This window comes from Terrapene carolina, unplaced genomic scaffold (assembly GCF_002925995.2).
Source record: "Terrapene carolina triunguis isolate 2854851 unplaced genomic scaffold, T_m_triunguis-2.0 Scaffold35098, whole genome shotgun sequence".
In the NCBI taxonomy this organism is placed as follows: domain Eukaryota; kingdom Metazoa; phylum Chordata; order Testudines; family Emydidae; genus Terrapene; species Terrapene triunguis.
In genome coordinates this window covers 15,637,664-15,660,070 of record NW_020699449.1, presented here as the reverse complement: position 1 = coordinate 15,660,070, position 22,407 = coordinate 15,637,664, and the positions used below count along the sequence as shown (strand labels likewise).

The 22,407-nt window shown below is 43.1% G+C and overlaps 1 protein-coding gene across 3 annotated transcripts; it reads right to left on the bottom strand.

Annotated features, from left to right (window-relative positions):
* Nucleotides 1-204: 204 nt before the first annotated feature.
* On the bottom strand, nt 205-22,165 carry LOC113405361 (clathrin light chain A-like). Of its 3 annotated transcripts, XM_026646513.2 has the most exons (7): nt 21,856-22,165; nt 11,109-11,146; nt 8,746-8,863; nt 6,574-6,685; nt 3,216-3,269; nt 1,729-1,764; nt 205-679 (listed from the first exon to the last, which is right to left on the bottom strand). In XM_026646513.2, exons 1-7 carry the CDS (start codon nt 22,079-22,081, stop codon nt 508-510), a joined length of 756 nt encoding a protein of 251 aa, XP_026502298.1. In that variant the 5' UTR covers nt 22,082-22,165; the 3' UTR covers nt 205-507. The 3 variants fall into 3 exon arrangements, with proteins under 3 accessions (XP_026502298.1, XP_026502299.1, XP_026502300.1); XM_026646514.2 differs by lacking the exon at nt 3,216-3,269; XM_026646515.2 differs by lacking the exons at nt 1,729-1,764; nt 3,216-3,269 and having other exon boundaries at nt 21,856-22,163.
* Between the last annotated feature and the right edge of the window lie 242 nt (nt 22,166-22,407).

Below are 22,407 nucleotides of genomic sequence, written 5' to 3'. Positions count from 1 at the left end.
GGTGCAGTCATTGCCATCAGGCAGCAAGGTGGATGTCCTCCTGCACAGCTGTCTGTCACATCACTAATTCCACCCACACTGGGTGAGGCTAGTGCTTTAGATCTTCTTCAGCTGCCACTCTAACGAGGCTAGAAGTTTGCTCCTGGACACTATCTGGATTGAAAATGTGGGGAAGCTACCTCTGTCTATGAAAGAGGACACACGTAACTGTTTAACAGACCTTTAATATCAGTACAGTTGAGAGTGACATCTCAGTGCACAAGAGTACAGAGAGACTACAGTTCTGGAGGTTCTCTCTTCCCATTTGGGACAGAGGAAGGAAACATGAGGAAGAACATGCAATCACAAACAATGATCAACTCTAGATACTTCATGAGGTTTGGTCCAAAAAAAACAAAAAAAAAAAACACCACACATTTAAACATAATTAATCCAATTACTGCAAACACAGCTTCTCTGAGTAAGGTTAAGATATTGCATTTGTAGTGTTTCCATTGTGCTTTTCCTTCAGCGAACCAGTGGAGCCTGCTTGAGTGAAATAAGGATGGAGCGCATGCGGGACACATCTTTTGCCTGCTTACTAGACTTGGGATTAAAGTCACAGAGCCGAGCCACACGTTCCCACTCTGTGCCTGGGGAAGTTTCTTCCACATCATTCACAAAGGCTTCTTCAGCTGCCCTAGAAGCAATGCAATACTACATGTTAATGTCGGATCTGTACACCCCCCGGAAGCCACTCCTTTCCCTCCATAGACTATGGTTCAATTTTACATGTTTCATAGGAGAATGTAACCTGACAGCTGCTTGAGAACATTAAGGCTTGTTAAGCTCCCCTACCCCAACCTTGGAGATGAACAGGTTGCAGTAATCTGCTATGCACAAGCAGTGCAGAAAATTGCTGTGTAAAATGTTGGAATACAGGTGTTTGGTTTAAGAGTAGTCAATCAATTGTGGCCTAAGTACGCACACAAGTAAAAGTTTCAGGCACTCTGACGTAGGCATTTAATTTAAAGCAATGCCTTGGTACATTAACTATTGTTTTTAAGCCTTCAACTCTTACCAGTTTGCTTTGGATATTTGCCAACTGGAAGTTTACCATCTACTGAAGTGCAAGATTGAGGACTAACTTCCATTTGGTTTACAGATACTCCAAGGCGTGCAGGCCATCGTAAAACTGTGTGCTGATGGTTCCCAATGGTGTAGAGAAGCAGCGTGGATCGAAGAGGAATTTAAGTCATAGCTGCCATGCTTGCATCTGCTATAGACTTACGAGGCATGTTTTGGCAAAGGGGAGGGTTACACCGAGTTCCGCTAAAAGGAGAACACTTCCCCTGCTTTTATCCCAGATGTACTCAGGGAATTCTTTCCAACATGTAGGTTAGCAAACCATAAGCATCAGTGTTATCCTTTTGGCATCCCTGTGCTGCCAGCAGCATTGCTCCAAGGCACGTGTAACCCTTCGATGCCTGGATTAAGCAAATTGTGGGTCCCTGGTAGCCGCATAAGGGCAAGAGCAGTAAGCACTTTGAGAGAAATCAAACCAAATCCATCTACTCCAACAAGCAGTACAGAGAAAGCAATGACCGTGATCATCCTATGGAAGGGAAGGGGCAGCACTGGGTCCAGGGATGATTTGAGTACAAACACCACTGAAGACAAGGGTCACTACAACACTGCTACTTCATGTGACAAGACACTTAAGGGGGGCAGTGAAGATTTTTACTTAACTGTTCTAGGCTGTAGCAAGGATGGTTTATGTTTGTGCTTAAAGGTGAAGAGAAGAAAAGAAACAAGAAGAGAAAGTTTAAGTCAGATATAGAAAATGAGAATGAGCTTAATGCAGATGATAAGCTAGCTGGACATGCACTAGTAAGCTCAGTCTACATTCAGGAAACATGCTGCCAGTTTTAGTCTGCAGCCGTTACACGGCACGTTTCCTTTTGCATTGGCTACACGGAGACTGGTACAGGAAACAAGTGTTTTAATTCCACGGCTTTCAGTGGAAACTTCGGAACAAGATCAACCACCACCTGTAAATCCAGCATTTCACAAGTCTCGGCTTACATCCACCTACAGTTAAGCCATCAATTCCACACTGGAACTTCAATCTGAATTCACTCAGACAAAGCCATTCTACTGTTCTCACCAGTACACCTTTAAAAGGGGCTTTAGTATCTGAAAACGGTCATCTTTGAATTCAAGTCTATAAACGTAAAGGAAGAAATTAAAGCACATGAACAAGCCAAAAAAGCCACATTGTAATCCTTAAATCCATTAGCGAAAATACCCATCATTCCTTGGGGGTTGGAGACCAGGGCTTTCACTTAGAAAAGCAGAGCTAGAGATTGAAAGGCCCATGGGCTTACTTGTCTGTCTGCACACACAGCATTGTTCTCCAATGTTCTGGCTGTCTGGTTTCACATGTTGCATGTAATGGAGCTTTCGCCACGCTATCCTTTGGGAGATTACCCAAATGGGAATACACAGATGAAACTGGGCAAACAATCCTAACTTCCTCCCCACCACCCCGATTGCATATTAAGGCCTACTTTTTCCACAGTTGAGTGCACAGAGTTAAGCACTAAAGAACTGGCCTGATTTTCAGAGGTGCTGAGTATCTGATGTTCTCGCTGACTTCGACAGGAGCTCTAAGTGCTTGGCACCTTGGACACTCAAATTAAATCCTTTTATACCTCCCCCAAATCAAGCCTTCCAGCCTCAAGTGTTAGTTCATAGAAAAGCAACTTTCCTATTTAACATCTTGTCTGTAGAGGTGGTTAGGGCCAAAAGCAGCATCTGGGTGAGAAAGCACCAACACCAGAGAGGTTTGTTACCTCCATGCTCATAATACACCTTAGTGTGCAACCAAGCTTCCACTGGCCTGGAAGCAGAGTTTAGTTTTGCTGTTATTTAGCTGGTATTACGCTTTACCAGCAGTGTATTATTGGTGGTATGCATGCTGCATGGGTTAGTACAAGTGGCATCCAGTAGGTCTCAGGTGACCCTCTACAGATCAAGGTGACATTTCACTCTTCAGTATTGCAGCTCAAATACCACACTGTATTGTAGGAAGAACTACTATATCTACACCCATCAGCCTTTGAAGCTGGACTCCAAATACTCAGTTTAATGTAGTCACCAAATAGAATGTTAACCGTCTCTAAAGGATACAAAGAGGATCAGACAGACAGATAATTAGTAGTTAAGCAACATACACATAACCAATCATGTCAGCGAAGGGTTGTTTGTAGAAAGCTTCATCTGCCACCCTAGGCAGCAAGTAGTCCAAGAGGAAGGCAAGCAGGCAGGAGAAAAGAGAGAAGGATGAGAAGCAGAGACTATAGCGGAAGACAGGTTAGGTAAAACAAGAGAACGGTATTAAGCTATATTCCAAATCAGACTGAATCTGTAGTTAGAGGCAATATGCTGAGCTGGAAAGTGATTAATATTCAGTTGCACGTTCTGCATCAAGGTTTCCCCATGGAGGAACAGCTCGACAAGCTTTGAGATACCTAGCTGTAGACTCAACTAGTTCAGGGAGTTAGATCATCTGGGTGGACTCATTTAAATCAAAGCTGTTTAAATCAGGAGGAAACTTTGATTTAAGTGAATTTAATTGTTTTCATTTGTACTTTAATTATTTTCATAGAATCATGGACATGTAGGGCTGGAAGTGACCTTGAGGGGTCATCTAGTCCAGCCCCCTGCACTGAGGAAAGACCAAGTAAACACAGACCATCCCTGACAGATGTTTGTCCAATCTGTTCTTAAAACCTCCAATGATGGGGATGGGGATTCCCTTGGAGCCAATTCCAATACTTAGTTACTTTTGAACTGTAAGGGTAGTTAACTTAAATCTCCCTTGCAGCGGATTACACGTATTACTTTTTGTCCTACCTTTGGTAAACATGGAGAACTGATCACCATCCTCTTTAACAGTCCTTAACATCCGAGAACTGCTACTAGATTCTCTCCCACCCAAAAAGTCTTCAAGACTAAACATGCCCTTCCCTCACAGGTCAGGCTTTCTAAAGCTTTTATTTTTTTGCTGCTCTCTGTGATTCCCAAAGGTTGATTCTCATTGGTTGGTGGCCATTAAAACATTTCTATGGCTAAATTATAGCCTTTACACTAGATTTGGTGCTTTCTTTGGCAAGTACCGAGAATATAATGCATCTATACATCTTTAGGTAAGCAACTATATAGTTTAACATGATACATTTTTTTAAAAATGTATCACCGATAATATACTAGATTAAGAAAATTACTTGTGACGTGTCAAGCTCTATCTAGATGGAAATTCAAAAATAAATAGTTAGAAGTGCACAAAAACAGCATTTTTAATAAATAAAACTACCTGAAGTTTGCTAACAGAAGAAAAACATCAAAAAGCCTAATCAAAACATTTGCATTTCAAACGCCTTTATTAAACAGGAGGTATTTGTAGTTTGTGAACTATTTCTAGTCGCCATGCCCTTTGAGATTTTAGAGCTAGTAGACCCTTGCACATCTAGTTTTTATTCATAGATCAGAAGATGAAAACAAACTTCCCTGCCTTTTCAACTCTCAATTGGTTTCTTAATTTTGAATGAACTAGTCATTGCACTGAACTAATAGAATAAACTGAAAAGAAAGAAAGAGTGTCTTTTGCAGGTGTAAAAGACAACTGCTGATGCAGCACTTCAACAGATTCTGGTTTCAAGTGCTCAGCCAGTGACTTCACCAGCTCAGTGATTTGACTCTTTAAAACCTGGCAAATATGTTCTAGATTTTTGTATTTAAATTACTTTTAATAGATCTATGTTAGGGCCTAAGCTTAGTTCATTTAAAAAATAAAGAAAGCTTGCACTTAAAAATCTGATTTAAATTTTTTTTTAAACCACTCCACGCTTCAGCATGTACGTCCATCATCTTGGAGACCTGTCTGGGATCATTGAAAGTTACTACTTTTCCACTTGGAAGTCTTACAGAAGAGCCATCCCAAGGCTGTAAAGACTGTCAATCACACCCATTTCGGCCAGTGCTCTTCCAAGTTCACCATTACCACAATGGAGGAGGGGAATGAACGCCTCTTCCTACACTGTGAGCTCAGCCCCAGTTACAAGCAATTCACATCAGTTATCTGAGGGTTTAACAGTACCTGAACTCCAGGACTCGGCTAAAGGAGAGACTTTTGATGACATTCTGAACTTCACTGTCAGTCTACCCAGAAATGTGTTACTCCTACCCTCAGCCGCAAGATGTGAGCAGTATGGAAAATTCATTTGCATGAGAAATGAAGAGTAGGGGTGTTGCCAGAGTTCGGGGGGGAAGTCCCAAGCCCACCATTTGATTAGTACAAAAATATTACTCTTCCCAACCCCATGGGAGCGTCAGCTCCTCTTCCACCTCAAAGGACCAGGCCTGCCTCTCTTGCTCCCATTATGCAGAGGCAATGGTTAGGTGAGGGAGAGATAAGGAGTTAGACTGACCCCTTCCAATGAGGGAGTTGCCCCAGGAAACTCCCAAGTTTAAAGAGACCAAGTGGACCATTTGACAAGTCCCTGTACTTCCAACATAGTTTTGCTATCTAGTGGGCAAACCATTGGCTGGTATGAGATGTTTATTCTTAATTTTTAAAATGGATATAGAAGTCAGGTTGTTAAGACCATAGTAACGACTTTATTTAGCATTGTTCAGCAGCCAAGAAGGGGTTATGGATCAGCGTTCACATCTCATTCCCGGTCAGTACCTGGCCCAAGCCAGGGAAGCTAATGATGGACCAGATTCATTGATGAATCCTGGTCACATGCCCCCTGAGGCACACTACACATACGCAGAGAGAAACAGAGAGGTTAAGAATTATTGGCCAAGTTTACAGCAAATCAGTGCTGGGTTCTGCTCCCAGCTTTAAGACTCATCTCCCTGCTCCAGCCTTTAGAACATGGCTACAAATTCAAGAGGTCAGAATTATAATCAGCGAGTCAGATTTTGGGTCAAAGTCTGCCACACCACCATGAATCCGGTCACTAGAATGTTATCTAGGATAGGTGGTCACCCCTCACTTGGGTACTGACACCTTCCATTATCAAAAAAATCAAGTCTCTACCCACCCAGTTGGCAAGAACAAGAGGATTAATTGTTGGGATTTGTTTAACCTATCCTGTGGGGTGCCGAGGTATTGAGAGGTTATTGTGGGAAAGCCAAAAGAGATGTTCTTGCCAGCGAGGTTGAGCAGACCATTCAGCACAAGTTAAAAATCCTACCTTTGCTAATTATGCTGGCTCTAACTACACTGATGCACTAGGCCACATTAAGCAAGGTCATGTCTCCAGGTACAAAGAACATCCTCCTGGAACTTACCATAAGATCTCTGATAAGATGAAGAAACCCACTTACAACTAAGAACCACTTTCACAAATTGATCTCTTACTGAATACCTAAGACAGTTTCACTGGTGGTCCAAAAGCACCGGTGTATCTTTAGTCTGACAATGGATATAGACAAGTATACAAGATGCCAATAGCACTCTGGCTACATTTCGATTCCTTCCACAAACCTCAACCATTCCAAAGAGCTACAGAAAATCCTTACCTGTTGTTGACTTTCGTTTTCTGTAGCTGTTCATCTTGCCTTGCATACCATTCTTCCAACTCCTTTATCGCCTTCTCTTTCCATTCTGCTTCCTGCTTTCGAGAGTTAGCATCTGAAGATTTAAGAGACACCATAACATGGCTTGTAAGCCAACGTCATGCATTTTGGGGCTCTTACAGTGTTTGAGACCCAGGAACCTCATGTGAGGATTAAAATGATGCACAAGTTAAACGGTACTGTGACCAAATCTGATCAGACAAGGGAAGTGTAAAGCTGTTAGGCATCTCCCTGGACATCTCCACACCACAGAACCCTTCAAGGAAGGAGTACCTTGTGCTACTGAGCCGGGCTAGTGAAGGCATGCTGCAAAAGTGGCCACATGCGATAGCCTTGTGTTAATCCTATTTGCAGACTAGCTAAACTCTATTCCCCATGCTCCCAACAAGTCTACTCATACACAGCTAATCTGAAGCTGGATGCAGTTTGGCTGATTACTGCATTTACTTTTTTTGCTAAAGTATTTCCCCAAAGGGTATAAAGTAATGCAGTTGCCTTGCCTAATGCATTTCCCCAACTTCTCCTGCATCAGCTGTACCAGCACCAGAATGGTATTTATTGGGCATCAGTGAAGCTGGCCACTATAGATCCTTGTGGGGCTTAGAATTTAGAAGAGCACGTTCAGTGAACGTGCCAGGGGCTTTCATCTGGTCGGTATCTACTGAAGAGAGCAATTCCATTAGCAGGCCACTTTAAAAACCAAGATGGTACTTGTTACTTTCCTAAACTAGGTTCTCAAAATACCTGGTTGCTAGCCATACTTCTGGCAAGCAGCCACAGCAGAGGAGGACAGTGCCAGCCAGGCAGTGAAGGGGTGATCCCCTTTTATCTCTCTATGCTGCTAACAGCATTCCTTAAGTCAAATACCTCTTCAATGCCTAGTGAAGCAAACTCTGGGGCCCTGGTACTTGCAGAAAGGCCTAAAAGAGGTACACACTTATCTTTCAGATAAGGCCAACTCCATCCATTCCAACAAGTAGTGCAGAAAAAGCAATGATATCCCACTGAAGGCAAGGCTTGCTACAACACTGACTTCAGTAGCTTTCCTGGTATCTCATGAAGTACAACACATTCTCCCCCGCTTGAAGTGATAAGCTGGCCAGGTTGACCTGCTTGTAGACTCTTTACATGCCTAGGTGATAGCATTCACATCACTTGGAAGGAATTCCTCAGTCAGTTGACAGGTCACTAGTTGATACATCATTTTGTTTAACTCGATTTAAACCAACCGCTAAGATCCTTTTGGTAATAAATGACTTCAGTGCTCTATTAAAGACTGGGCAAATAGAGTAAATGGTAATGAGAGGCAACAGGCTTACACGTGGACTGGCACTATGCTCACCACCATTTCTTGCTGGCAGAAGGGAGGCTGGATTTGTTTTCCTTTTGACACCCGTTAAAACACGAGGCAGGTCACTAAGATGTGTTAGCTTCAGTTGAACTCCTTATGAAATTTGATTCAGCAACAGACCCCAAAAGAGAGATAGCAAGGGGGTGGTCCATGTTTAGCTAACCTATATAAGCCACACTTACACCATACTCAGTATTTAGAGGCAAGGCCTTTGTCTTCCCATTGCTGCCGGGCAGGGTTGAAGTCTTAAAGCAGATCCTTCCACCTGTCACCCCAGAGGTTCTGGCATGTAGCAGTGCTGAAACCCCTTCCAGGCAGGCTGGAGAAAGAGGCTGAGCAGAGGTCCCTCTGCTCTTCACTTTCCTTTCAGTAGGGCTCTCTCCATGACAGGTTTCAGGCAGAAGGGTGCTGCTGTGGGCAAGACACCATTCAAGTCTCCAGGCGCCAATATGAAGGTCACTATTGGTTAAGAAGGAGCAATTTTGTAGTGGCCAGGTTTTCCAGCTTTAAAACAGAGCTGGAAATCTCAGATGCCCAAGCAACTGGGAGATTTTCCCCTCCAGTGGGCAGCATCAAGCCAGCTCCCCATTAACAGGGAGTCTGATTGGGGGGCGTGTTTGTCAACAAGAAGAACTGAAGGTTAAGAATTTAAGATGGCAGATAGGCAAGTGAAATTTAAAAATTCAACTCTTGTATGAAGGAATCAAGGTAGAATTTGAACAGCAAGCCCTGCAGAGAGACAGAAACCTCACGCTTTTCCTTACCAAGGACTTCTAGGCGTTCCTTTTGCTCCTCTCTCCATTTACGGATACTCTCTGGTTCTGACTGCAGTCGATCCACATGTGAAATAGCGGCATAGCAGTCTGTTGGCCCATTGCTCTCCTTAAAAAGAGGAAACAATATGAACACTATTTTAAATACCCTAAACACAAATGGAACGTGTGCCTTAGCACTTGAGAAGGCTATTCTTGGGTGTTTCTAACAGGGCATGCCAGCAACAGATGCTGCTAGCGGATTATGAACAAGGGTAACTAGCAAGGAGAGGTTTGCAGTAGGATTAGTGCTTTACTGGAGAAAGCAGCTAGAATCTTAGGCTAGGGAGAAGATATTTGTACAGTCAATTACAAAATTACGGTGGACAAGGATCTATTGACTGCTTTGATCAAAATGGAGTTTGGACAAGGGGTTGGGCATGGCGGGGGGTGGGGGGGGCACGACTAAAGCAATTAGTGAAGTTTCCTTGGCTGCTTTTCTTGCTAAGAGAAGTTAATGAACATGTTCAAAGCTCCGCAAATACCATTCATCCTCTATACCTGGGTGTTGTTCCCATTGTACACAAGGGGGAAAAATTCCTTCCAAGGGTACAGTGAGCGAGAGTGCTAGAATTAGGACTCAAGAGATCTCATTTTGCATCTCAGCCACGTTGCACATAAAGGCCGGTTAGTATTTTAGCTTTCCCACTGCCAGGCACAATAAAAAGTCCAGAGATCAGTTCTACATTCGCTTTGGAGCCTCAAGCAACACTGAGAAATGGAGTGTTCACCTAGGACGGAAGTGGCAGAAACTGAACTGGCTAGACCAAAGGCCAACCACTCATCTGAACAGGGTCATCTCACAAATCCTTTGCCCCATGAAGCAACAGCATCAACAACTTGGACATTTGAAGTTAACCACCAAGACAATTTTAGGTTACAATGAAATTTAAGTAGACTTAGAACATTCTTATCAAACCTGTACCAGAGACTTTTTAAAGCGGTTTAGCCAGCCATAGACACGTCTGTCCCTATTTAGGAGAGTCTTAGCAACATCTGTTCTGCTTTGCCACTTGATAAAGCAGTGTCCATTATAATTCTCTCATAGTGGACAGTAATGAACTATTTGGCTAGTGGTTCAGAACTCTGCTCACGGCTTTCACCCAAGCTATTTTAAAGCATAGTAAACACAAGGAGTTTGGATTGGATAATGCAGTGAGCATAGGATACAGACTGGGTTTTATGTTATAAGGAACTGTTTAATGTTAAGATACTTGTGTCTTGTCAAGTGTTCTCTAGGCTTAGAAGGACTGGATTTGTAATAAGCAAATATTGGTAAACAGATATACACACAAATTGACAAATGTTTCCATTGATAACTGAAGTTAATAGATGGACAAAGAAGAACTAAGTTGTCAAGTAACATTTTTTAAGGATATTTACTTTGCATATTTTGACATGTGATGTCAGTGTTTTAATGGTGAAAGCTTTAACTTGTTGAATCTCAACATCTACGGTCATTAAATAATTGTCTGACACACACCCCCATAAGTCCCCACAACTGTGAAAGTTTAATTGTTTAAGCATTTTTAAAGTTATAAAAAACAAAACACTGAATTCTGCCCAAATGAATTCTCCCCTGCTCTTTATGGAACACCACAGAATCTTTAGCTTGTGCCTAGTCAATGCTGACCATGATTAAACTTGTTAGTTGAAACACATCACCTCTAGTAATGCAGTGCCAGCCCTAAGTATCAACTCAAGTCCTAACATGGGACCTGAGTACATGGCAGTCTTCCCAGAGGAAGGCATGTTACCAATTAAAATACGATGTCAACGTGGATTTTTGCTGTAATTTGTCTTCCACCCAAAGATAGGAGTGTACTCTAATTGCCTGGCGGCTATGGAATCTCACAGTATTACAAGATTAGAGACTGGATTAGTTTTTCCCTTCATTAATAAGTCAGGAGATTTAAGTCTAGTAAAAAGGCAAATAGTGGGGAACATTTCTATTTAGATTAAGAAAGCTAGTTTAACCTATGAGTAACCCTACTGTAAGAGGCTAGAAACAGCTTTTGAGAACTCACTTAACATTTAGGAGGTACAGGTCTGTCGCATCTTATGCACATTTAACATGCGCAATTTCAGCTTTATGCAGTCAGCAAAAAAACAAAAAGAGAAAAACAACAATTTTAATACTGTACGTATAGTGCGGGCGATTCCGCCCGCCATTGAACTCAATGTAATTTTGACTATATGCGGTTTTCGCTTTATGCGCTAACCACGGAACGGAACCCCCGCATAAGATGAGACAGACTGTATTCTAATGTCACTCAACAGGTTTTTATTGTTCAAGATAGATATCTTTTCATTACCTGATAGAGCTCTCCATTCATCACCCCATCAACAGCATCTGTAAGGTAATGGCGACTATAGGTTAGACAGGTCTTGGAGCAAAAATTAAAATCACAATACCTAAGCCTTAATATGATTAAGCTCATTAGTTGTAACATTTGCAGACAAAACTGTCTTGAGTAATTTTGTAAAGTCCAAAGCGGACTAGGATGAGTTACCATGGGATCTTGCAAAACGGCAGATGAAATTCAGTGCGGATGAATGCAAAGTAATGTAGACTGCAAAATGTACTCCCAACTATACATACAAAATGACAGGGTCTAAATTAGCCGTTGCCACTCAGGAAAGGTATTTTGGAGTGATTGTCGATAGTTCTCTGTAAACATTTGCTCAATGTGCAGTAACAGTAAAAAAAAAAAAAAAAAAAAAACCACACACGACTAGTGAGGGGGATAGGAGAGAGGTCTATAAAATCATGACTGGTGTGGAGAAATTGAATAAGGAAGTGTTATTTATCCCTCCACATAATTCCATTGGAATTGATTCCTGAAATTAATTTAACAGGCAGATTTAAAAAAAAAAAAAAAAAAGTATTTTTTCACACAAACACAGTTAACCTGTGGAACTCTGTGCCAGGGAATGGTGTGAAAGCCAAACTAAATAATTCATGGAGGATCGGTCCAATCAATGGCTATTAGCCAAGATGGTCAGGGACACAACCCCATGCTCTGGTTGTCCCTAAACCTCTGACTGCCAGATCCTGGGATTGGATGACAGGAAATGGATCCATTGATAAATTGCCCTGTCCATTCCCTCTCAAGCATCTGGCACCAACCACTGTCCGAAGACAGTATACTGGGCTAGATGGACAATGGGTGAGACCCAGCACAGCCATTCTTATGTTCTTAGATATTTACAAAGCAGGTAAGGAGTTGCTCAACTTTGCAATTTTAGCATTTTTAATGTAGCTTTTTAAGATGCCATTGTATATTAGAGAGAAACTTTAAAGGTCACTACAGCACTTACTGTACTATGGGGAGGAGCATTTTGAGTGCATATACTGAAAACTGAAGTTTTCATGTATAATTACAGAAACAGACTGCCTCTGCAGATGAATTTCAATACTATATTAGTTAATATTGCTGACTAGAACTATGACCAGAATGTGCCCAAGAAGGATGTACGTGCACCTTTGCATTTTAGAACTATTTTTGTGCCTAGACATTGTAAAGCAATCCTCTTAGCATTAGAAAGCAGTACGGACAGAAGAAAGCAGTGAAAATGGTAGTAAGTTACTTTCTGCATGTTAGTTCTTTGAGCTTCTCAAAATTTGCAACTGGAATACAAAGTCAGCATACTGACCCCTATCTCATCCGTGCATACCACCATTACCTCTTCTGTATACGGTACCAATATTCACCACAAGCCAACACAAAAGCACTAAAATAGAAGCAGTACTAGAAGCCAAGCGTTCTCTTATTGCAACTTTAGTCAGGTAGAGTGTTTGCATAATTCAGTATCAGCGGTTTGGAATAAGTGTCTGCTTGCCAGCCTTGGGCCCAGTACAAATAATGCTGAGTTGTGCAGCAGACAGCCTTTTCATGTTTCCGGAGCAAAGGCTGTCTGCTTTCCTTAGGAGAAAAGCTTAAATATATCCTGCCTGGGAGCCTTTCCATCAGCCAAGAACAATACCAAAGCCGCTCAGTGGCTTTGGAGCCAGTGGCAGATTTAGACAGACAGGCTACAAGAACTGCCTGTGCCATTGCATCCTGAAGAACCTCCAGTAACCAATCCTGTTGGGCATACTGGCACTTTGAGGGACCTAATCTCTCCAAGCTGAGACTGTTACAGCAAGATGGAGATCTGACACTCCGGTATGCAATGCATTTTGAGATGTAACAAATGAACCCGAGTCAATTAAATGGTACTGGATCTGGGCTGTAGAAGACAGTGGCAAAGCCTGAAGAAAAAACACTCGAAGCTCTGAGAGGCTGGAGTTAGGGAGGGAGAGAACTTTCTTAGATGTCCCACTACGTGGTTGGGGGAGAAAGAAGAGAGTGCAGGAAATGAGTCTTAAGAGCCCTGAAGAATTTCTTCTGCACATTTCAGAGGTCAGCAGCATATGCTAGGAAAGAGACAAAGGCCAAATGAAAATATAGGGCTAGCTTAAAGAGGAGAGGAAACAGGTCCTGAAAGAGAGACTTAGTGAGAAAATACCTCTACTCCGATATAACACAAATTTGGATATAACGTGGTAAAGCAGCGCTCCGGGGGTGGGGTGGGGCAGGGCAGGGCTGCACACTCCGGTGGATCAAAGCAAGTTCAATATAACGTGGTTTCACCTATAAACGCAGTAAGATGTTTTGGCTCCCGAGGACAGCGTTATATTGAGGCAGAGGTGTATTTTAATTTAGATTGCAATAAACAGACATCTAGAAGAGCACAAGCAAAGCAAGGAAATGTCTCTGTAATGTTTGCTATCCCAGCCCAGCCTCTGGGGCAGCTCTCAAATCTGATTTGTACATTTGAGAGTTAAGGCTAGGTCTTCACATGGGGCAGTTTAAAAGAGCCAAAGGCTCTTTACATAGGGCACCAGATACCCCAAGGTAAGGCCTAATTGGTAGATCAAGAATCTCTTCATGGACAACAGTTCAGAACCAAATTTCATCGTGTTTCTCTTTAGTTTGACACGCTGCTCAATTACTGACACAAAACCACATACTGTTGACATGAAAGTCCATGCCAGTTAGTGCTATCAACTCCCACTCCGCTTTGTCATGCCCTAGTGACAATTAGTATTTAATCCAATTACTTCCAAAGTGTTCAGTGCAGTGCTCTTAATTTAGCCCAGCCCTGACTAACCAGGATGGCTTTCCACAGCCCTGTCCAATGTGTCAAACACTATACTCAAGACTTCACACATACAGCTCAGATTTAACATTTTTCCAACTTTTGTTCCGTTACTCTTAATTGCAGCTGCCTTGAATACTCCTTTCCTTGAGAAGTTACTCTTTTGAATACCTGTTCTAATCCCCACTCCAATCTCTTAATTAAACTAAGTGTTCCCCTTCATTACACAGAAAAGCCCCACAGCACATGGAAGTGATTCTGTGGCATGCTCTCCTAGCAAGAGGATGATGAAGTCCTTTCATATGAAAGCTGCTCAACTGGGTCTCTACACATTCAGGAAGGGAAGGGTACTACAGCCACTCACTGTCCTTCTGAAAAAGGGACAGGGGTTACCTACATCAGCAAACCATCCTATTCTTCACATCCCCAGGGCTTGCTGCCAATTTAGGAATGCAGTCCCCGCAGGGACCATGGCAGTGCAGCCAGGAACCCAGGATGACATACAGTAATTCTGCAGATGGCCATGGCATGGAACATAACAGGTGTTCACAAGATTTGCATAGAACCCAAGATTTCTACAAGTTTAGGGATTTGAAACCCCACCAGTACTGAGGCAACCCACTCAAGAACGGGGCAGGTGAGGAGACTAGGTGGCAACTTCAAGTTTCCTGTCCTTTAAACAAGTTAGTCTGCTACCCAGTTTTTCTGAGTAAAACATCTTTACAGTTATCTGAACCTTCCTTTCTAGTGTACTTCTAAAAGAGTCCCCCTAACTAGATTTTGCAGGTGACACTACCATCTCGTAGGAGTGGTCTCTATGTGCATCATCAGAAAAGAAAAACCTAGTGGAATTAGGAAATTGAAGACACTTCTTGCCTAATGCTAAATTATTAATTTAAACAAAAGTAGCACAACAAGGGTTTCGTTTTCTGACAAATTCCTTAAGAAAGCTGAAATAGTTGTTTAAATGTTTTAAAAAAGCCAAGAGAAGTCACCACCATGTTACCCTAAGTAATTGGCAGAATTTAGCAACAGTGGTAGGAACACAAGACCTGCTTTCCTACTCAAGCTGTATGAAAGAGCTAGAGCTCATCTCCCCTACAGAGGGGCACTATGCCACATAGAGAGCTCAGAAGCTCTGTTTAATGACATCTCATTTCCCCTTCTGAGATTATTAGTTTGATTGTGAAACTTGACACTATTTATAGGACCGGAATTCCTCTGAAGGGCTACAATGGAACATACCCAGCTGATACACCTAATGTTAGACAGTTCTCTTTGCAGTCATGCTGTCAGACTACTCTGTTTACAGTATTAACTGGCTGGCTCCTTCCTAGGAGTGCGCATTCCTGGGTAAACTATCTGCAGTTCGGATATTATCCTCACTACAGCAAGTCAAAGCAAAGGCTGACTAGTTAAAGGACAGACAACACTGAACAGTAGCTTTTGGAGATGGGCCTTTCCACTTTGTCAATGTCCCATTTAAAAGTATTATCTAATTAACATGGTTGAATTGTTTTTACTTCCTTGAAAATTACACTAGTTAATAGAACATACAAGTTTACTCAAGTGTGATGGACATTAAGCTGTAACCCAATGCCCGGTAAACCTGCAAGCACCAGAAATTTTAAAGAGATTCTAGAAAAGGTCAGCTCAGCAAACACCCTCAGACTCTTGCACTCTAACAGTGACACCTTTGCATTAACCCCAGATCAGCTTCATCGTCATGCGGGGGGGAAGGGGGGAGGAGGGAATTGGTAAATGCACTTGCAAAATAGTGCATTTGGGATATGCTCTTAGGAAGACTTGATTTTTGTTTTATTCCACGCCTCTCTCCCAGCTTTCTTCATCTCAGCCAGCATTGACGAGTTGCAGTAACAGAAGAGCAAAGCCAGACAACAGCCCAAATCAAGACTATCCCACCTCACCCCCTACACAAGCTTCCATTAGTGCCCCCATTTCTTCTCCTTCCCCCCCCCCCACTTTTTTTTTTTTAAGTTTTTTTAGAAGCTTTATTCTTGGTAGGCTGCTACTTAATACCTGCTCCACAAGATTCTCGCCTGTGGAAGAGGTAATGAAGTGAAGACTGAAGTATCCCAGCCACACAGTCAGTCATTTAGGAGGGAGCCCACCTGAAACCTTCTGCTTTCTGACCCCACAAACTTCCAATTTCAGTTAGGCCTTTTTTTCCTGCTACTGAAGATAACTGCAAGCAGAGGGTCTACAAAGTAGATTCCAGACCCTGCTCTCTCCCCAGAGAACAGTGAGTTACCCTTCAGATCCCATTAACTCTTACCAGGTTTTCAAATACAACCCCTAACTCATAAGAGGGCAGCTGGAAGTCTACTGCTGGCCCCCTCCTCTTCCAAATGTTTACAGAGGCCGTGGAGGGAGGTTACGCAGACACTCCCAAATAGCAGGAGTGTGTGTGTAATATATATATACACACACACACACACACCCCTACAGTAGTATAGTGCACACTGTAGTTTAACTTTACAATTGCAAAAGATGGTTTTTCTGAACTTAGACCTAAGTCGAAAGCGTTATTTGCAGAAGCAACTGTAGACCAAAAAAAAAAAAAAGGGGTGTGTGTTAAGTGGCTATTGTCCCCTTAAGCACCCTGCAAGCTATATCAGAATTACAACCTATCATACAGGAACAGCCACCTTACATTGCCTTGCAGCCCAAAGATAAACATACAATTTACTGCCTAAATTACGCATTCCACCAACTTCAAGCCACATCATTATGCAACAGTTCCAGAATAGTCACTTCACACTCAAAGAACAGTAATGGGGTAGTCCAACTCCCTGTGAAAACTGTGAAAGTGACTGGAAAGAAGATTAGCAACCAGAGAGTGCCCACAGCCTTCTTTAGACACCACTGACATCCACAGTAGGGTACACCAGTAAGCAGTTTGCCCAACTCTGCAAGTAATCATGTTCTATTTACTATTCTCCCATTAACTGAGTAACAACGGTTTTGGAATGCACTGTACATGAGTAAGGCTAAGATTTTGGTCATGGATATTTTTAGTAAGTGATGGACAGGTTATGGGCAATAATGAAAAATTCACAGATGCCCATGACCTGCCCCTGACTTTTACGAAAAATATTCATGACAAAATGGGGAGCCTGGGCATCTGCCATGGGCTGGGAGCTACAGGGGCCCCCCAACAGACATGAGAGCCCAGAACTACAGGGTCCCCCTCCTACAGCAGCTCCCAGCTGCAGGGCCCCTGTCATCCAGGGGCTCCTGCCACCTGGGGTACCCCACAGCTCCCTGCCTCCACAGGCAGCAGGGGACCCTGCAGCTCCCAGCTGAGGCTGGCTGAAGTCACAGAGGCCTTTGGAAGTCATGGATTCCATAACTAAATCGCAACCTTATGCATGACCCACCAATATAGCTTAGCCTGGTTTCCAGCGTGTTTCTTATGGAAAGAAAAAAAACATGCTGACATGTTGATGCAGTTAACTTCTATAGCAAGAAAAGATCAATATCCAGGCAGTTTATTTTCATAACCTGAACTGTACTCCCAAAAAAAGCAAGTCTTTACCCTTTGTTCTACTGGAAGGTCTTTGCAACCTTGGAAGACAGGAGATATCAACTTATGAATAGTAGCTTGCTCTATGGAAAACTAAAGGTTAATTCTAGCTGGAGCTCTCCACAGATAACCAGGCAGTTACTGCAGTTCAGCTGCTAGTGCTCAAGCGGATAACAGTGAATCCTTTTGTTGCTTTAACCCTTTCCCTGTTATGTTCCTATGGCAGAGGAAGTCTAAAGTAGGGTGACCAGATGTCCTGATTTTATAGGGACAGTCCCAATTTTTGGGTCTTTTTTTTAAATATAGGCTCCTATTACCCCCCACCCCCGTCCTGATTTTTCACACTTGCTGTCTGGTCACCCTAGTCTAAAGCAGGGAGCAACACCCAGTTGGCCTAGCTGTGGGAACAACTAGTAGATGGGGATGCTGTGATCTGGGGAACCAGGGAGATAGTGGTGTGGATTGTACGATTCCACACAGAAAAATAGGCACAGGCCTGTAACTGGGGAAGGGGTGCCTAACAAGAGACATAACGAGGGTCAAAATTGGTCAGAAGTTTGATATGGCTCCATTTTTACACTTGTCCCGTGTCTTGAGAAATCTTGTAATGTTCCACCTTTCCATTGGTTTGATTTTTAACTGAGCAAGACTGAACATAACACTAAAGTGGAATTTCTTTCACATGCCTGAGCAGACAGCTGAACACTGCGCTATTATTTAAAAGCACACTTACAAGCTGCTCCAGCATATCCTTTCACAAACACCCAAGCTGAAGCTGGTAATTACTTTTCACTGCCTAATTTCATTTCTTACATTGTAGTTTGTTATTTCCAATGGAGGTACCTAGAACTTCATTTCATGACTATTATATAAAGTCAGATTTTACTCCGGTAATACAGAGTCTTACATATAACTCATCCTATTTGGTATGATCTGTAAATAAGGCAGTTCAAATGGTTAAAGTTAAAAAAAGTAAATCCACAAATCCCCTGCTGCTGCGCTTAAGCATTTAAAATTAACACAGTGCAAAAAGCAGTTTGCTTGCAGTTAATTACTTCTATTGTGTATTGTACAAAACTATTACATCTCACCAAGAAGAATTTGACAGCTGTCCTGATACACCTTTTGTTGCAACCTTTATGCAATTTTATAGTCAGAGGTGGAACTAAGGATTCCGAGTAACCTCACCTCTCAGAGAAGCAGGTCAGTAGGAAGGTTCAAATTCTTGGCATCATCAGAACTAATTACAGCAGCTCAAACTGAAAGTCAGCCTTCTGTACTGGATTTTGGGGAAAGAACACCTATTACATTTAATTCAAGTGGAACTGAATGACCGATATTCCCAACTAAAATATGAAGTTCTATTTTATAATTCTCGTCTACTCATTTGCTCTAGAATCTATTAGCAACAGAATTTTGTCTTTTCTATATGGAGGTCAGAAATGTGAATTTGTCATTTAAAAAGAGAAGCTTACTAAAAAATTAGAGTTTTTCCATGTCAAGCCAAATTAATTTTGGAAGGTTCAGCAGGTTCTCTGTATTAGAGAAGGAATCATAACAGTGAGATGGCCACACTATGGATGTGGAGCAGAGGCTGACTTTAGATCTATTTATTTCAGAGTTGCTCTGCTGGAGACAGGAAAGATTGTAGGGGACATGAGGAAGCTTCCCATAGAGGAAGTACTTTTCTGTAAAAATAAAGAAATTGTTTCTTGCTTTTTAAAGAAGTCACTTAGGCTGGGAAGAAGTTACAGCTGTATGTCATTTAGAGATCTACTCATTCTAAGACATTAAAATCTGTCAACATCAATTAGGTTACCAAAGACTTCATGATAAAAACAAAGTGCATGCTCCTTATAAATTCATCTGCTGCTTATTCCTGGTTGAAGTCGGAGTGCTCTGTGAAGTCGCTCATCTATACATGCACTAACTGCTATCAGAGCAGGATGGACTTGGGGCAGGAAATAGAAAACAGGACCAAACACCAGAGCGCAGGAAGTTACTCCCATGTAAACATCCCTAGTAGAAAGTTGTTAGAATACTCTACACAGAAGAGTTTATGCTCCATGAATACTGACAAAGAAGGGCTGCATCTGTGACTAGCTTAGAAGTAGCCCTTAATGGACTAGTAAGCACCAAAGAAGCTTTACGTTTGGAAGTCTCATGCTCTTCCAGTCCACCTAGTCAGCTAGACTCTACAGTGTCTTCAGAGTAGAAGTGTTCAGTTAAGGGACTATACGAGATAGGAAAAAAGCAAATTTGATCATTCAGTAAATCTCCAACTTCAAAGCTATAAAATAATCCTATTTCTGTATATTTGAGATGTTTTAATCCATCAAGTACTTTAAAAAAAAGAATTACATTATTCAACTTAAAATATGGAAACAAGTAGCAAGTCTAGCAGAGTTGGAGTATCCATAAAAGTGTAATGGAGAAAAATAGATACAAGGTGGGCAAGGTAATATCTTTTATTGGACCAACATCTGTTGGTGAGAAGGTGGTCACCTGAAGAACTCTGTGTGGCTCAAAAGCTTGTCTCTCTCACTATAACCTCTCCCACCTTGTTTCTCTACTATCCTGAGACTGACACAGAGCTACACTGCATACATACATGGAGAAATGTGTAAGACCAACATACTCAATATAACTAATATTTCAACAAATTTTAGCTTGCTAAGAAATACAAAGAGCACCTTTCCTTGAAGAAAAAGCAGCATGTATTATGCAAAGGCAATTTTTCTAAGTTAGAAAGAGGTACAAAGGTTACTAAGAAACAATGACTGAAGGCTACATAAATTAAATATTAGCCCAGTGGCTAAAAAACCCCATACTGAAAGAGGCGCTCACAAATGCTTCAGAGCTTAGCTTGTCCTTGGTGGAAAGGATATAGTATATACTGGATCAGTCAGTCTCATCTACATTTTTCAGACAAGCTCATCAGCTTCTGTTTGTGCACCTAAATGAAATGGCCAGATTTTCATAAGTGCTCAACAGGAACTGCTCTTTTCTACATCTGGTTCAAAGCCTCCACTTCTCATTTAAAGAAGAATGTATAACTAAACCTGGGGGTGCAACTCCAGTATTGGAGGTAATACTGGAGCTTGTCATAGTATCAGAGCTTCCGCCGTTAAATCTTTTCAACTTTATAGAAGGTATTAATTTAGTGACATCAAGCCTGCAACTTCTATGCATCCTTCAGCTAATCTCAGGGTTCCAAGATCCATGGTACATTGGTCTGTCTATTTGTGTGTCAAGAATCCTGACCAGTTCAGAGTAAAGCTAAAGATTCACAAAATTAAGACTGAAGCGTTAAATACAATACAGGAGCATCATGCTGTTTTAAGCAGCAAATATTTTGGTTTGCAAGTCCATAAACTGAGGCTAATAATGGTTCTTTCAACCTAAATCACAAATAGATGGAGAAAGTACTGTTATTAAGCTATAGGTATAGCACTGAAGAATTTGTTTTGCAAGATATAAGGAAAGTTAAGATAGTCTTAAAATATTAAACAGAATTCACTATTCATTTTAAAGCAATACTAGCAAACCAGAAATTTACAATATTAAGTTTAATTTGTAATTGCTAAACTTTATTGATTTAGTAATTTTAAAAAGGTACTATTTTCAACACTTGCAGGAGAAAGGAGAATATGAAAAATAGTGCAACATACTGAAGTGAAGGGCTAAACAGACATTTTTTTCAGGACAGGGCATCTGCCTCCAGACTACTTTTCCCTGTGAAATTCTGCTTTTTTATAAAAGATGCCTATTCATGTCGTGTACAGCCACTACACGAAGCCAGACACGTTGCAACGACTGCCACTCTAATAAGGGGAGTGATGTTATTAGCCAAAACAAGTTTTATCCGTTCAGCTAGAGAATTGTAGGGGCAATTAGGACGCTCCCGCAGTAGCTAGCAAGATTTAACAGTGGTTACCCTCCTTCGGCACTCAGCTACCCAAACGCAACCAAGGGCTACCACGGAAGAGATGAAGAGGCCCAGAGAACGGAAGATATCAGAGCCCCCCCGAGAAGCCAAAGCCACATGGCCCTGCGCCGCTGTGGCTGGGTTGGCTTGGGCAGGTCCCGGCTCCCGGGGTGGCAGCGGTGGCTACGGCCCGGCGTGCCACGTCTCAAGCTGCGCTACAGAGCAGCTCGAGAGCGGCCCGTCTGAGGGCTGTGGAGCGGGAACAGCTACTGCGGCGGAGCCGCCGCGCCTTGCCAGACAGGGCGCCCCTGGCCCGGGCGCCAGGGAAGGGCCGGACGCGGCTCGGGCCAGGCGCGCCGGAGACCCACGAGCCGCCCAGCACCGCGGGAATCGACCCCGAGACCAGCCCCCCCCCCCCGCGGAGCCGGAAGAGGGGCCCTACCCGGCGCGGGCCCGCCGTGGCCCTGCAGCCCCGCCGGCACCTCGCCGCTCTCCAGGATGCTGAAGCCCTCGTCGTTCTCGATGCCCGCGATCTCGCTCTCCTGCTGGGCCAGGAAGGCGGCGGCCGGGTCCTCCTCGCCGCCGCTCAGCGCCCCGTTCCCCACGCCGGGGCTGTCCCCGGCCGGCGGCTGGGCGGGCGGCGCGCCGAACAGATCGAACTCGGCCATGGCAGCAACGGACACGGAGCGCGACGGGCAACGGCTGGGGCGCGAGCGAGGACAACTTCCGGTCCGAGACCGACACTTCCCCTTCGCTCCCCCGGAAATCTAACGCCGGGGAGGGCCCGGCGGGGACTGAGGGCGCCACTCACCAATGAGCTGAGAGCACAGAGGAAACACTCAGCCAATCAGCGAGAGGCAGGAGCAGGGGACGGCAAACCCGCACGTGACTCCAGCAGCGCCCTGAGACGGGTGAGGCAGGGACGTGAGTGGCGCTGGGACCAATCAGCATCCCCCACTCCATTCCATTCCCCCCTCCCCTCTCCCGCTAGGAG